The sequence below is a fragment of the Lepisma saccharinum genome, chromosome 3, assembly GCF_977018435.1.
Source record: "Lepisma saccharinum chromosome 3, izLepSacc3.1, whole genome shotgun sequence".
NCBI lineage: Eukaryota > Metazoa > Arthropoda > Insecta > Zygentoma > Lepismatidae > Lepisma > Lepisma saccharinum.
Genome location: NC_139231.1, coordinates 100,372,874 through 100,390,056, shown reverse-complemented (window position 1 = coordinate 100,390,056; position 17,183 = coordinate 100,372,874). Strand labels below are relative to the sequence as shown.

At 40.0% G+C, this 17,183-nt stretch overlaps 1 protein-coding gene across 4 annotated transcripts in view; it reads right to left on the bottom strand.

The window, feature by feature from the left end:
• The window catches only part of LOC145985250 (proton channel OtopLc-like), a 185,430-nt gene that overhangs the window by 103,752 nt on the left and 64,495 nt on the right, over positions 1 to 17,183 (bottom strand). The window contains exon 1 of one of the 4 annotated variants that reach the window (XM_083119030.1): positions 512 to 611. The exons of the other annotated variants lie outside the window; for them this stretch is intronic. Coding sequence (XP_082975156.1) covers positions 512 to 537 — 26 coding nt within the window. The 5' untranslated portion in view covers positions 538 to 611. Of the gene's footprint in view, positions 1 to 511; positions 612 to 17,183 lie in introns of those variants that run through there. 4 annotated transcript variants of the gene reach the window in all.

Genomic DNA, 17,183 nt, shown 5'->3' with positions numbered 1-17,183 from the left:
ATAACACTCCACATTAACGACCGTAATGGTAATAAAGTAGAGAAAGAGTAACGTAATGCCTATTGAATGGTCACTAATTGCGAATGGTTAACCAGCAGAGGGTAATCTCAGCAAGTGAAGATTTGACCACAAATGAGAGGTACGAGTATGACTGAAATCGAATCAATTCTGGTTCTGGTTTGTACACATTCACATTCACTTCACGAGACCTAACGTTCCCACAACCTCCAAAAGCACCTGAAATAAGGTATTTCTTCAAAGAAACACGATTCATACACTCTTGGAACAGTTCCACTGTCACTCTTGCACTTCTAACAAACACTTCAAAGGGTTTTTGGTTCACTGCAGAGTTCCCTTGCACACTACTGGTCCTCATCTGCACAAAGACATTGGAAGACCACATCTGCTACTTCCACACGAACTAACAATTCTTCACCATTGCACAGAAGTTCCTCCAGAACACGACGATGCCTGAAATAGATGAAGGTGGTGAAATGATCATGCAACTTACTGTACATGTAGCGTCGTGGTTGTCATGGAAGTATTGTTTGGGACGCCGAACTGTCAGAAACAGTGACCCTCCACGCCCAGGTATCTTCGGTCCACCACACGAGTAGTTGCTTTGGACGGAGCAGTCAGCTCGCTGCCTTATTTACAGCCTTCACCGAGACCTTCGGCTGAGAGTCGCTAATTCCCGTGTGTGGATGAGAAATCTCCAGTATTTGCACGGATCTCGTTCGATCTCATTATGCAACCACGCTATTTTATTGCTCCCGTGCACGAGTGTTTAAAATTGCAATTCGCCTGCCGATGCGCTTCGGATATATTTATGCACTCTTGCACCGGGCAACTACCCTAAGCAACATTGAAAAGTCTTTTTTTTTTTTTTTTTTTTTTTTTTTTTTAGATTGGTTTCCTGCTATCTCCAGGCGTCCATCACGAGAGAACCAAATTCTAACGATGTAGCGTGGATGAAAATTGTCGCAGATTTGTTTTTCGAATTGGGAGGTCGAACCAGTCCAGTGATGAAGTTCAGTTAGAATAAGAACAGAATAACGAAACGAAAAAGTGTTAGATCGAAAAAAGAACAATTGTTAAATGAAGAATTATGGGTCTCTTGAAGTGGAAGAAATGGTTCTACAGATTTCAAAATTCCAAAAATTAAAGTTGTATGTGAGAGCTCACACAAGATAGACCTTGACTAAAATTCCTGTCCCCCAACTTCTAAAGCTTTTTCTTGAACGAGGCGTCTAACAGTTAACAAAATACAATAACTGTGCATTTAAACATATTAACTATATGACGTCATCTGGAATGTACCACATCATAAGGTAACATACAGCTCCACGCTGCGAGAAAACTAGGCACCATCGACCTCATCAGTGTTTCAAATAAAACAGATAACAATGGAAGAGACAATTCCACACAGGTAAAACCTCTGAAGCGAAAAATCAGACGAAACCAGAGCTGGTTCGGTTGCTCGGTTGGAATAACTATAGCACGGCATGCCAGATGGCCGGGTTCGAGTCCTGGTCGAGCTTGCATTTCTCGCCTCAATTTCTACGTATTATTTTATACTTTGTCATACTTTATAATTAACTGACTAGTATAACTATAAATTCATGAAGAATGGAACAATGGTACAGCCGTGCCAGGCCGCCGCCCCAGATCTTGTTTCATGTAATAAAGACGCGTTGTACCCCAGACAATTGAGTTTTTAAATTTGCTTTATTTAACATATGTGCCTATCTCTACAAAATGTAACGTAGCACAATGTCTTCTTTGTTGAATGGCAACAAGAGAGTAGCCGAACTCCATGGCGGAGTGGTTAGCATAGTCCACTACAACACCAGGGGTTCCGGGTTCGAATCCTGGCCTGGGCATGGGTGTTCCTTGTGAGCGTTTCTTCATCAGTTCCATGATATCATCACTCATCCCCATCGTCGCAATTAACCAAAAGTGGCAGGATAGGGACTCCAAAGAACGAAAATCAAATAAAATACACAAGATAATAATTATTATATTGGAAGACATTTGAGACGAAACTCCAGTTTCGAGAAGGAAGTTTGGAAGCTCTTTTTATGAATGCCGTTTCTTTCTACGGGCGATTCAAGGATATTTCTTAATTTTCATTTTCCTGGAGATTTACAGTCAGCTGAGGCATCTATTAGCCAGTGCTATACTTTAACTATACTTATTAATAACTAGTTGTACCTATATGATGATAATAATAATGTAATGTAACGACTATGGCACCATATTATGTAACGTATTTACTAGGGATGGCCAAATCCGGATAAAGTTTTATCCGGATATCGGATAATTTTGTATGCGGACATCGGATATTCTGACATGAGAATTATCCGGATCTTGGCATTATCCGAATTATCAGAAATGTCCGGATATGCGATGTGTGCATTATCCGGACAGTTTTATTCTTTGTCCGTCTTACGGGCTACGCCATATTATTTTAATCGTCATGCCATGTTCGTATTCCACTGTGCAGATTTCCTACAAATCCTTAATCAAATCCGTATTATCCATATATCCGTAGTATCAGGATATTCGGATTATCCGTTGCATCGGATAATTTGAAATCTGGATATTCGTTATCCGGATTTTGTAGCCATCCCTACTATTTACTACTACACTCAGAGAACTAAATGCATCATATCGACTGATGCGCCAAAATGCATCGATTGATGCACTAAGGTGTGTTTATGGCGTCTTCAAAGAATCAGATTCACATTTGATGCATTTGGATGCATTTTTGTATGTCGTGAGAGAAACACCAAAGTGCATTATTTGATTCAAGTGAGGATTTCTTTAAGTCGAGATGCACTTCAATGCATCAGTTGATGCGTTTTGATGCCACTTGATGCACCAAAATGCATCTCTTTTTTATGATGCACTTAAACGTTTCGTCTGAGCTACATAAACTCTGTAGCTCAGACTAAACATTTAAGTGTATCATCCAAAAAGATGCAGGAAGGTGCATCAAGGAACATCAACTGATGCATCGAAGTGCATCTCGACTGAAAGAAATCCTCACTTGAAACAAATGATGCACTTTGGTGTTTCTCTCACGACATACAAAAACGCATCCAAATGCATCAAATGGGAATCTGATTCTTTGAAGAATGCATAAAACACACTTTAGTGCATCAATCGATATGATGCATTTAGTTTTCTGTGTGTGTATGTAATTGTGATGTAGTTTGTAAAGCTTTAGATACTTTTTCTTGCACCTACACTACTGGAAAGATATTTATTCGACTATGTGGTGACCAGCAATATTAATAAGATTTTTGCCTATGAGTAAATACATTCAACCTCACCTAACCTTTGGAAAAGCCTCACCGGCGCTTATTCTGGGTGGCCTCTTTTGTCCCGGCTGCGGTAATACATATGTGTATATATATCCCGTTGTCATGACAGCCCACGACAAAGCGCCCTGATGCAGAAGGTGTGGGAGGCATGGGGGGGGGGGGTCGATCTGGGAGGCCCCGACTGGGTCTGGATTAAATGCTGCCTCTTTGAAGCGCCATAGTGACGAGTCGGGTGGGCTTCTCTCCAAGAGGTGCATTGTGGCGTCCGACAATAGCACTCCAGGGAATGGGCGATTTTCATTCCGCGCTTCGAAACTTGAGGCTCTGAACTGAATAGGAAGGCCACCGAAGATGTCGCGATATTTTATTGTAACAATTTTGGATCCGTTGAACTTTATCTCCAAGACCAAAGAAAAAATCTAGAAAGTAACATTTGGTAGAAAATAAAGCATAGTGTAGTGAATAGAGAGGTCCACGAACCACTACTTGCTTTGTTGTTTATTTATACTTTATCCTTTATTTATGTAATAAACTGTGTTCATATTGCTTAATAGCAATTTTAGTTTTTGATTTATTTATTTTACTTCGCTTTTCTACCACTTTTGGCTAATCGTGAAGATGAGGATGAGTGATGATATGAAACTGATGAAGGGACACTCACAAACACCACCCATACCGAGTCCGGGATTCGAACCCAAGACTCCTGGGATCGAAGCGCACTGTTATAAAGTAATTTTGGTTGTCTTAACACAACATGTAGAATAGCATCTTTCGCTGATGCATTAAGACATGGGTAAATATCCTAATGTGGAAAATGACCACATCTATAAAATACTCGTATAACGCATTAATTTGCTAGTACTCCTGTTAATCCTCCTAGGAAAATAAATCCTTGGGTAAATTTATTTATTTATTTTATTGATAGAGCCCAACAGGCCGAGCCCAATTATAGTACTCTAATTACATAATATCACTACAATAGATTCACTTCAGTGTTCCAGGAATAGTATTATTAAGATTGTAGAAACTCATTGCAAAAATATCGATTGTGTTATTTACACATGAAATTGTGTTGAAAGAGTTGCACGCTCTCCACACCGGAGAGGTAGAAAGAATTTATGTTTTCGCTCTCTGGTAATGAAAGATTTTGTGCTGGGACGCGTTTGGAAACGGGAACATGGAATGATACGGCTGATAACAAGTTGGAATCGTCTATTATACATTTTATTACTTTATACAAAAAGGGCAGGTCATTTACTTGTTGCCGGAGTGCTAGTGTGCTGAAGATGTTCTAGATTTATCGCATGAATCGAATGTTGGATATTCTCCCCAGGTTTTGAATTTCAGGTATCTAAGGAACTTTGACTGAATACGTTCTAGTCTATAAATTAAGTGTATTTGAGTGGGATTCCAGATTACTGACGCATATTCTAATTTTGACCGTACGAGGGAATAGTAAAGTACTTTCACTGGTTCTATTTTCGTGAAGTCGTGGCTTGACCGGATTATAAAAGGTTTATTACTTTCTTCTACTTCGCTTTCTGCCACTTTTGGCTAATAGCGAAAAGAAGATGAATAGTGATAAGATGAAATGGATGAAAGGATAACAAATGGATATAACACAATACAAGCCCCACAGAGGCTTGAGCCAAGACGCCAGAGCCTTGTTAGTTTGAATGATTTTCTTTATTTTACTTCGCTTCTTGTGCCACTTTTGGCTAATTTGCGAAGATGGGGATGAGTGATGACATGATGAAATTGATGAATGGACACTCACATGCCCAGGCCAGGATTCGAACCCGGAACCCCTGGCTTCGTAGCGCGATGTGATAACCACTCCGCCACGGGGGCCGGCTGTCGTCGTTAGTTTGCAAAATGCAGTCCTGGATGTATTACGTGGAAGGGAGGCTGATATATGTTGAGGTTCAAAGCTTCGAGGCCCACCCAACCTCTTGTAAGCAGTTCAAGAAACAGCAGGAGTGAGTTTGACAAAGTTTGTTCCGAGTCCACTTTGCTCAGATAGACTAATCTGGATCGGGCCTAAAGTTTAACATGAGATCCAAACTAATGTGCAATGTACTTCCACCAGCTATCGAACACAGGACCATTTGCTCACAAGGCGAGACCATTGACCACTTCTCTATCGCGAAGGTCCTCGAGGGCTGATAACTTATCGATTGATGAACAAATGCTTTATGAAGTAGCAGAAGATGAGAGTTTCAAGAAGGAATGTGAAGCTCTGTAAGACCTTCACCAAGCCACTACCTACTACTCGTTACATTTGTCCCACGATGTAGAAAAGTGACGTAAAATAATACGTAGAATGGAGCAGATTTGAACTTGCGAGTATACGTTGCAAACAATTTCTCCGATACATCATTTACATATTCATGTCATTTACATATTAACTTAAGGAAATCGTACTTAAAATTTAAAACTTTAAAAAGGAAGTATAGATGGGTAGAGCTATATACTATTCCATTACTTTCTTTCAACTTAAATATTGTGCATAATGTTGATTTATTTTCTGGGCTTTAAGACTTTATAAATAAAAGAGCTTGTAGAGGTACAAAGTCAGAAGAACTTGTACGTTATTTCATGTAAATTTAAAATAAATATCTTACGTGCCTTATATTATATTTCTAGCACAGGGACTCAAAGTGAGTTATTGCTGGATACAGATTGGAAGTTTCAGTGTACAATGTTTGGTTACCGCGGAGCCTTGAATCGCAGCCCAATCGAAAAAAGTTCCTAGTGTTAAGAAATGGAGAAGGGCACGTTCTAATGATTAGATCAATCACTGTTGCGTAGAGTGCACATCGACGTTTACCTGCAATCTGATGATATTGATTTTCATCGCGTCAGTTTGCTTTACATATACATACGAGACCCCGAACATCGGCCGAAGGCAACGCAGGCTATAATTGTTCGCGCAACCAACAACCAAACATTGACTCTGTTTCCAAATTGTACCTGATTTATGTCATAGTCCGAAAATAGATTTATGTCCGGCGTCGCAGGAATCTGTATCAATGTTTGTACTCCTGACAAAAATCACAGTTTATGGGCTGCATACGCTGAAATGGCTTCTAGACATTGATTCCCTTCATTATTATCACGTTTCGGATTATATTTATTTTCAGCCAGTTGCGTTTCATGGGTGTTACATGAAGGGAAGTCAATATATCTTTCGGATCGTGTATTCAAAACAATCAGTATGCGAACCTTTTTCAGGGTGCCAAGCGGTAACCTGAGTTATTGATTTATACTCGAATGGAACAGACAGAACAATTTATACATTGTAAAACGTACTAAGGTAGTCGAAAACAAATGTTACTGCCCAATCAATTTTACAAGGGAGTCAAATTTAATTTGTTTTTGTTTCTTATCTAGTAGATTTCTGTATGTAGGGCTGCACGAGTTTGCTGCATTTTAGCACAGACCTTTTGCTGATCTACATCTATTTTCAGCTTTGAGTTAGTGCCTCTATACCTTAAGAAGAATAAGTCTTTGGGGTCCATGTGCAGTCACTTATGAGCCACTGTGAATGCCTTTCCACCCATCTCCTTCGAACTTTCTACTTGTTGGTGTGATAAGCATGCACAGAGAGATTGAATTTTCATTTGCCGAGAAATTTCTGTCACTTTTAGGCTGAAAGAGGACAAAAAAAAACACTCCTATTCAATGGTGCAAGTGTGTATAGGAGGTGCCATTTTTAAAATAACAAAAATGGCGTTTTGAAGCTCACTTGATTGGTGTTGCAGCCTTGAGGTCGTTTTGTAAATAAGATTTGATACCTAATGTAAATTTGAGCTGTATACAGTCTGCTCTATAAGTTTTATTGGACTTTTCGGTTTTCATTTGACTCTTGTAGTCTCGTATTATGCCAATCGACGGACTAAATTTTTCAAGAAAATAATACATTACACTTCAATGTAATACTACAGGGCATATATGAAAGCAAAAGATAATACTTCATTAAATGTTCATCAAAATTAATAGAGAACTGTTGTAATTCCGAAAACTTATGCATGAAATGGCAACGCATTCTCCTCCAGTGTACTTGCAATTCGTTTTTATGCATCTATTATTGGATTATGATATGTAGTACAACCGCGAAACAAAATGATTTTCTCCAACAATTTCAGACCGTTCACAGTTTGTAATTAGCTATAGTACTTGATCCATAGTGCTGCATTCAGGACCTGGGGGTGTAGTCACCTCAAGCCCTACTAAATACTTACGTGTGTTAACGTATATGTAGGGACGTGAAGTTTTAGTTTATTTTTCCCTAAATTTCGATGTTATTTTTAACTGCAATTCGGTGTTTTTTTCGAGGTTTATGGCAAAATTCGGTGTTATTAATTTAAAATCGGTTATTTTTACATTTATTTTTACTGTTCCTTCTAGTCTTAAGATTTTCACATTTTTTTTTTAGTTCTGGAAAATTTAGACAAATTTTAGTTTTAATGGAAAAAAAAATTATGGCTCACCTTTGTGAGAAATGACCAAATTTCTTCGATTTGGAAAACTATTGAATCACATCAGCCACTAAATATGAAATGTTTATTAAATGAAAGCACCCAAATCTTTGAACACAATCACACATATCATATTTTCCTAACAATGCGAAAAAATTCTTCTGCGACGTCAAAATACAATTTTGTGTATACACACACACGCTCTAACCCTCCGAAACAAAACAGGTGCTTTTCCCTGAAAATTTTCCCGTTCCTAGGAAACTTTCCTTCTGGGAAAATCCCCCCCCCCCCAGCGAATTCTATTTCAGGAGGAAGTAAAAAAACAAAACACTGTCAGTCATGTCTGCAATGAATGAAACGTCACAATCTCTTATGAATCGAACATTCAATAGCTCGACTAGAAATTACAGATCTAATAGTACTTTTTGAAGAGAAGAAGCGTGATCCCCCTTTTATAGTGCATAATTCGCGGCGTTTTCGGCATTAAAGTGCAAAATTAGGTGTTATTCTGAAAAATGGCATAATTCGCATTATTTCGTGATTTCGAAACACCGAAAATTTGCCTCCTTTACCTACCCAAATACATTTTACGAATTTTCTTTTGATTTCCTCAACTTTTCGGTGTAATCGTTAAAACGAAAACTTCACGTATATGCGATGTTGACTTTAGAGATCGAATTAAGCTGTATGAAGTAGCATTGTAGTGTATGGAAGTGGCGTATGGAGTCTTACTGTCTTAACTGGACTCATTTGAGTGTCAGATCCTCCGAAAGGATTCTGGTTCTACTCAATCACAAGGAGAGAATTGTACAAACTGTTCAATGATCAACCCCTCAGCACTTACAATAAGAATGACAGTCTTGCCGTTGTATCTCCCGGTGTCCAATCACAGCGCAGAACGGCTATTTTGACAAAATCCTGTCTCCCTGCTGGCTGCTGGATTTCAAAGGTTGTTTGTTACCCAAACAGGGAGGCAACGTGACCGCATGTTTCTTCGTAGGTAAACGCGGCAACAGGGGGTCACTGCCATAAAGACGGTTCCCGCGCCGGATATAAGAGCGGCGGTACTGGAACATACAAATAATCGATCGATTGATTGATTTGATGTTTTAAGTCCACTTTATGCACAGTAAGGCTAATCGGGACTGGACCTACAGTTTAAAGTGGGATCCGAACCACTATGTGCCTCCACCGGGTATCAAACCCGGGACCTCTTGGTTACAAGTCGACGAGGCTACCACTGCGCCATCGGGGAGGCCACAAATAATCGAACCAATGAGGTTGTTAAGAGGGAATCTAGGAGTAAAAAAAACCTACACGAAGACAAGGGGGTGAGGACAGTATCAATAAATTAATAGAGGGTGGAGCCGCTATGTTAGTAATTCTTAATATAAACCATCATAAACCTAATCTAGGTATATAACTAATTATCCCCCCTATTAATTAATATACTACGACTACCCAACCGCTCATAAGTAATATTTACTAAACGAAATATACCAGAAGAAAGACCATGTGCCACAATTAAAGTAAGCCCAGAAGGATGGAGCTTAGCTTCCATCCTTCACATAAGGTACAGGAGAAGAGCAGCCCAGGACAGGGGGTGTTGGAGAAAAGAGGGGACGGGGAGGGAAGAGGACGGACTGAAAACGAGTGGAAGTGCCATAAGTGCACACTAGGCATGGTACCGAGACAAATCCCGACTAGTATCTCGCGTAGAGACGAGACTGATACGGCCTTTTAAAATCAAAGAAGACAATGAGACTTCTCAAGAGAAGTTCGACACTTGGTGTCCGAGGACATTGGTAAAAACTATCATGTAGGATTTCTGAAAAACAAAACAAGACATACCAAGAGTTTGTAGATATAATACGCGTGTGATGTATATCGTAATTGCAAACTTAATCTTGTAAACCGGTCAGGATGGTTGCAAAGATTCAGTATAAAATTCAGTTACTTTTAGAGTTCGCAGCATCAGAACGAGGCGTCAAACAGAAAAGTTGCTTCAAAGTTTTTGCCGTGACATGCTGTATGTCAGGGATCTTCAACCCATGGTCCGCGGGCCAGAAGTGAACCGCAGAGCCCTTTGCCGAGGCTCGTGTCCGTTTGAAAAATTAAGTACTGAACATAAAAACCGGATTAAGTAAATGGTAGATGGCAAGTGTAGCTTCGTGGTCCTCGAGCGTCATTGAAATTGTTAATTTGGCCCGCACTGTCTGACGAGTTGAAGACCCCTGTTGTAGATGCTGCTTATACACGAGACGAGAACGGATCTAGAACGAGTAAAACTCGAGTAGATGGCGTACGTGACAGACCCATCTCCCACATGTCCCAAATAAGACTCCGCCAAGTCCAGTTCTGTCAATACACCATACTATCCCTAAAGGAAGCTTGCTCAGAACTTATACTGCGGCCTAATTAGTTGTGAAGAAAGTTAGGTAGTTTAAAAATCCTCTTCTTTACATGAGAATAAGATACGGACAAGTCAAATGACTTACTCAAAGTTGAAAATTGACACCTACCTATTTTCGTGGAAGAGTCTTTCCGGAAGAGAAAATTTGATCCTTCCTTCAATGCGAGTCATGGCGCCGGTTCACCTGTTCGCTCCTATTCTCCACAAGTTCAAATTTATCGCGGAATCGAAGCACCGACACATAGAGGGAACCACAGTCGATAGAAGTAGAAGGTATTACACAACGCCAGGCAGAGACTCATTACATACATATCAGCGAGTGGTACGTGAAGAGTCTAATCCCTCCAGACAATCACTGCATCAGCCATTCCAATCCGGAGAACAAGAGCTGCTTAATATGCACGGGCCACACAAAGTCTCCGAAACGAAACTGTGTCGTAAAGAGAGAAGAAAAATCACAATGACGGCCGCCATTTTGTTCCGGGATGCGCACAAGATGGCTAACGGGAGAGCTTGTTGCCAAGGGCCAAGGAGGACCTCTCCTTGTTTGTCACATGCAGGTGAGTGGCGAGGCGTGACAGTGACACCTGGGCTCGCCAGCTGCACTCTCAGATGTCACGAATCACTTAATGGGACTCGAAGCCGGGTTCTGACGTGAGGGGCTTTGCAATGGCGGCATGATTAATCTGTTGAAACGCTAACAGGCTATTATTACCCGACAGTGTGAAGGATATGTCATTTCTCATTCTCTGCTCACTGTTGAATTCATGAACGATATCCAGTCCCTAATGATCCTGATCAGTAGGTAGCTCGATATCCAGTCCCTAATTGGTCCTGATCAGTAGGTAGCTCCAACTGACCGCGAGGGGAGTACAGTATAATACGAAGATAATTGTACACACAGCTCTAACAAGCTTAAATACTTATATGAGTTTAACTACACATTTTTCAATACATTAATACGGGTGTCCGAATTGAAACGCCCTAATTTCAAATGTCTGTAACTCCACATGTATTTAATGCATCCAAATGAATTATGCATTAATGAATATGGATAGTCCTAAAGTTTCTGTGAGCAAAGTAGTAATTAGTACAATTAGAAAAATTTGGTACATTTTAGTACATTTAGTATATTTCTGCATGCGCCTGACATTACCCCACTATATTTTTTCTGTGGGGGCATGTCAAGGACATGGTGTATTTAACCAAAGATACAACTCTGGTACTGCTTCGTGATAGGATTACATGAGGCAACCAGCATGCTACAGGCAACCTGGTGGGAAATCGAGTATCGGCTGGACATCCTGCGTGCGACTCTTGTATTAAAAATGTACCAAATGTTCTAAATGTACTAATTACTACTTTACTCACAGAAACTTTAGGACTGTGCATATTCATTAATGTATAATTCATTTGGATGCATCAAACACATGTGGAGTTACAGACAGTTGAAATTTGGGCGTTTCAATTCGGACACCCGGTATTAGGCTTCCAATTTTATCACTCCACTCACTGATCGGCATGAAAATCCTCCCACGAGGATGAAAGGGTGTACCTTATAGATTTCGAGTCGCTGATTACGAATATCGCATTGAAAAAGTTCCAGCACGTAAGGTTTTTTTTTAGGGGGCATTTTCCATAAAAAATTACCGAAAAATTGTATTTTTGTAATGAAATTGTATTTTTTATGCTTGGAATGCATAATTGTGTATTTTTACCTCAATCCAAGAATTGTTACTATATCCTAGGAACATTCTTTCCCCTGCCCCCACAACCCCCCCCCCCCCGAAATAGAAGAAAATTCCAAATACACCCCACCCACTCCAAAAAAACAGTGAATTCTGCCACAACACACATTTTTTTGAGAATTCCAGATAAATGTCAAAACAAAAATGTGAATAATATTGCATTTTAACATTACTACTGGAAGAAATATTTTCACGATGTCACATGAGCCATAAGTGACTGGCTCTAAAATGAATGGTATCTTACAATTTTTAACTATGTGTGACAGGCTTATTTGTGTACATTGGAGTTCAACGTTTTATTTTCGTTACACTCTTCCTACACTGTCACCTCGGCTTCCTTCAAGGTAAAAGGATTCGTAATCAACTTGTGGTCATTCGTTGGCACCCCCTTGTCTAGACGACAAACAGGATGTGGCTGGAAAAAGGTGCCAAGACATCCACCTCGTTGTCCCATGAAGCAGATATTTTACTTCCGAGGTGATCGTGGTGTAAGAGAGTCGCGTTACTCTGTGTCTGTTTATATCGTTAAGGAAAAATATTTCTGCGTGAAATATTGACATTTGTGTTAAACCAACATGCCACGAACTTGCAAAAACTCGGTAGATTCATTCTGCTACATATGTGGGGAAGTGGTCTTCAAGGAGCAAAGTAGGGCATTGTCACCGTTCCTAAAGACAGCGTACCACCTGTACTTTGGGTGTAAAGTCGGCGACCAGGATCGCGATTGGGCTCCCAAACAAAGTTGTAACTCGTGTGCGCGTACTCTAAAAGGATGGTTGAAAGGTACACATAAATCGATGCCGTTCGCCGTACCTATGGTTTGGCGCGAGCCCCGGGATCATGTTGCAGACTGTTATTTCTGCCTGACCAATATTACAGGTTTCTGAAAAGGCACGAAGCATAAAATACAGTATCCTGACTTGGATTCCGCGAGGAGACCTCTCCCACATGATGTTGTTCTGCCTGTACCCGTAGCACCAGACTCATACACACTGAGCAGTGTTTCATCCGACGAAGAACCTGCGACTTGTCAGGATGTTGCACAATCTTCGAGTACGCATTCAGATCCCAATTACGCCCCAGTGTCTGACACTAAGGAACCACATGTGATAAGTCAGGAAGAACTGAATGATCTGATCAGAGACATAAACCTTCCGAAGACCAAGGCCCTGTTGCTTGCATCACGACTTCAACAATGGAATCTACTTGACCGAGATGTGAATATATCGATGTACAGAAAAAGAGAGGTGAGCCTAGTTCCTAATTTTACAAAGGATGGTGATTTGGTGTATTGCAGTGACATTCCGTCGCTTATGGAACAACTGAAATTTGACTACATCACTGAAGAATTATCTCGGGAATCATGTCACCTAATTACAAAGACATTGTGGGCAGGTTAATTACTTCATTTCGTACCATGGGATTTAATATGTCCCTCAAGTTACATTTCCTGCATTGTCACTTGGACTTCTTCCCTCAACAGTACAGCTTGGGTGAGGTCTCCGATGGACACGGTGAAAGGTTTCATCAACAAATAGCTACCATGAAGAGGCGCTACAGTGGGAAATGGAGTGTGAATATGTTGGCCGACTTCTGTTGGAATGCGACACGCGAGACACCCTGTACAAATTACAAGAGGAGCAGGAACACCAATTGACATGCAAATGTTGAACTTTTACTCTTTACGTAGTTGTATCTGCTTGTTTTATATTGAAATTCTGATGATAGCATGCAATTTTATATGGGGGGAGAATAGCACTTTTGCGTGGTAATTGAAACCCGCCCCCACCCCCTCCCTCAAAACTGGTACGTCTTGGAGAAAAACGGGTTGCGGATTCGAACTCAGGAGCTAGAAATCTATAAGAATCACCTAATTTGGTTCATGGGAGCGACAAAAAGTTTAATTTTGCCGAACAGTGCGGCCTCCCCGATGGCCGAGTGGTAGCGTCGTCGCCTTGTAATCAAGGGGTCCCGCGTTCGATACCCGGTTAAGGCACATAGTGGTTCGGATCCCACTCTAAACTGTAGGTCCAGTCCCGATTAGCCTTACTGTTCATAAAGTGGACTTAATAAACCAACTCAACAACAACTCCACTAATCAAGGGCACCACTAGGGAGGCAGCAGTACTCAAAGTAGGAAGATATTGCGGTTGCTATCCTCCTAGTTAAAAAAAAAATCCCGTAAAGCTTTCCTCCACTAGGATAATTTGTCCAGGCGTTTCCCCACCACTCTATCTTATACATGTTGATGCATTCGAGGATCTTCTTCAAACTGGGCAAAGCATCCTGCTCTCAAGTTAGGAATTTCCACCTCGAGGGGGGGGGGGGCAGCGTAAGATTTCATATCTTGCCCTTCAGTCAACAAAACTCATTTTACCTTTTGTTATTGTTATTATTATTATTTCTACAAAGCATACAATTGGAACTGAAATGGAAATACCTTGGCGTTGTTGTCGAGTCAGACTTGAGTCCATTATTTAAATAGAAACTGGATTAGACTTGCATGCTTTCCATAAACATCAATTACTCTGTTGATGAACGTTTCTTTGCCTTTTCCCCCTTTTTTAGATTTCAGAGACCACTTAATCTGCTGTATTTCATGGCATCTACCATCCATGTTTTCACGCTATAATTGCACCACATGAAATAGCCTCCCCCCCCCCTCCTCTGCGGGCACCCGTGCCACTCAGGGTCAGACCAGCAACGCCAATAGGACGGAGGCATAGCGTGCTCAGACTATTTGGAGGAGCCTTGAGGGGAGTTTCAATTGCCTATCTGGACAATTGTAGCCTAATTGTCGTCACTTAATTATACCTTTTAACATAAAGTATTAGGTATATGAAGATGACATTTTAACATTATAGTCTCTGAGTATTCGTTATCATTTTATCACAGATTTTCCTATCATTGTAACCAACTCTAACAAATGTAATACAATACAAGGTTATGCCGCTCTACACGTAATATAACAAACATAACAGGTACAGCAATCGAGGCTGTGCTCGGGAGAGGAATAAGTGCAGGCCAATTTGTGGAGGAGCTCTATTCGATTTATAAAGCAAAAAACATATTCTTTACTATCAGATCACTGATTACACTGTCCAACAATGATTTTGTTAAAAGTAAAATTTCAACAGTTCTTTATGTTTTGCCACCTGCTGATTCCGAAAATGAAGTCAGAAATTGTCAATCACCCACCATTTTTTTGTAACAATAAAAATATAATTCTGCATTATTATTGCAGCATGCAGTCCATAATTAGCTGATTGGTAGGCAATATTTAAAATATTTTTATGTCTTTGCTCCAACAATACACTAGTAACTTTATGCCATTGATGTCTGCATGAATGACAACAATTAAACTTGTTAAACAATCCGACTGAAAAATGTGACAATGATTAACTTTTCAACACAATGCTGTGATTTAACTGTTATGTCTACTTCTCATTTCAATAGCAAGTTGTCTGGAGGAAATAAGCTTTCCTGAGTGTTCTTCAGTTCCAGTGAGTGTTTTGAAGCAAAGACAGAATCATGTCAAGAAGTTGCGTAAACGACAGGAACAATTTTTGTTATATCTGTGGTGAGTTGACCTTAAAAACAAATAGGAGAACATTTACTCCTCGTGTAAGAAAAGCTTATGAGTGTTACTTTGACAATAAGATAGACGAAAACAAGAAATGGGCCCCTGATATCTGTTGTGCGAACTGTGTAACGCTTTTGAGTGGTTGGCTGAAATGATCTCGTCATATGCCTTTTGGAATTCCTATGATATGACGGGAACCTAAGGTTCATATAACAGACTGCTATTTTTGATTGACAAATATATCTGGGATAAATTCGAAATCAAGGCAAACAGTGAAATATCCATCACTAGAATCATCAACTCGACCGGTGCCTCATGGACCTGGAGTTCATATACCTGCTCCACCAGATCACATAAGTATAAGGGAAGAAAAGTGAAAGTGTTCCTAACAAATGTAGCAAATTGTATAATGATCCTGATTTTGTGGGGAGTGTTTCAACAGCTGAACCTCACTTAATAACTCACGAGGGTATTAACGATTTAGTTCGAAATCTAGAGTTAAGTAATGGTAAAGCAGAACTGCTTGCATCGCGATTAAAAGGATGGCATTTGTTGGAGAGTGACACTAGTTACTTTTTCCCGGCAACGCCAAAAATACTTTGTAGATATGTATGCTGAAGATAAGGACCTTGTTTTCTGTTGTAACATCGATGGTCTATTAGAGTCACTAGGTGTTGTCCATAAAAGTGAAGAATGGCGTTTGTTTTTAGACTCTTCGAAAACAAGTTTGAAAGGAGTGCTACTGCACAATTGAAATAATTATCGAAGCATTCCCGTAGCATATTCCTGGGGCATGAAGGAAAGTTATGAAAACATGAAACTGTTATTAACAAATATCCAGTACTATAAATACTCTTGGCAGATATGTGGAGATTTAAAAGTTATTGCTATCTTCTTAGGATTGCAACTAGGTTACACCAAATTTTGCTGTTTCCTGTGTAAATGGGACAGTAGAGATAGAAAAAAATATTATGTTAAAAAGAACTGGCCGAAGAGAGAGTCACTCATCGCAGGACAGAAGAATTTTGTTCATCCACCACTTGTAAGTTCAGACAAAATCTTACTGCCTCCTCTCCACATAAAGCTTGGTCTGATGAAGAATTTTGTAAAAGGAATGGACCGTGAGGGTGGTGGATTTATGTTCTTCAAAGAGAGGTTTCCGCAAATTTCTGAGGCGAAACTAAAAGAGGGAATATTTGTTGGCCCTCAAATCAGGAAACTAATGAAAGATAATGATTTTGAAAATAACTTAAATGAGCTGGAATTGGCTGCTTGGCAATCTTTCAAGGAAGTTTGCATAAATTTGCTCAGAAACAACAAGTCAGAAAATTACCAAAAACTTGTCAGTAATTTGATTCAGAACTATCATGCTCTGGGGTGTAATATGTCTCTGAAGATACACTTTATAGACTCCCACCTCGTATCTTCCCGAAAAACCTTGATACAATGAGCGACGAACATGAAGAACATTTACACCAGGATATTGGTGAAATGGAAAGGCAATACCAAGGAAAAAGAACTCCAAATATGTTGACAGATTATTGCTGGACACTAAAAAGATATGTTCCTCAGGCAAAGTACAGCCGAAAATCAAATTCGAAGACATTCTAGATATGCCATTGTAAATAA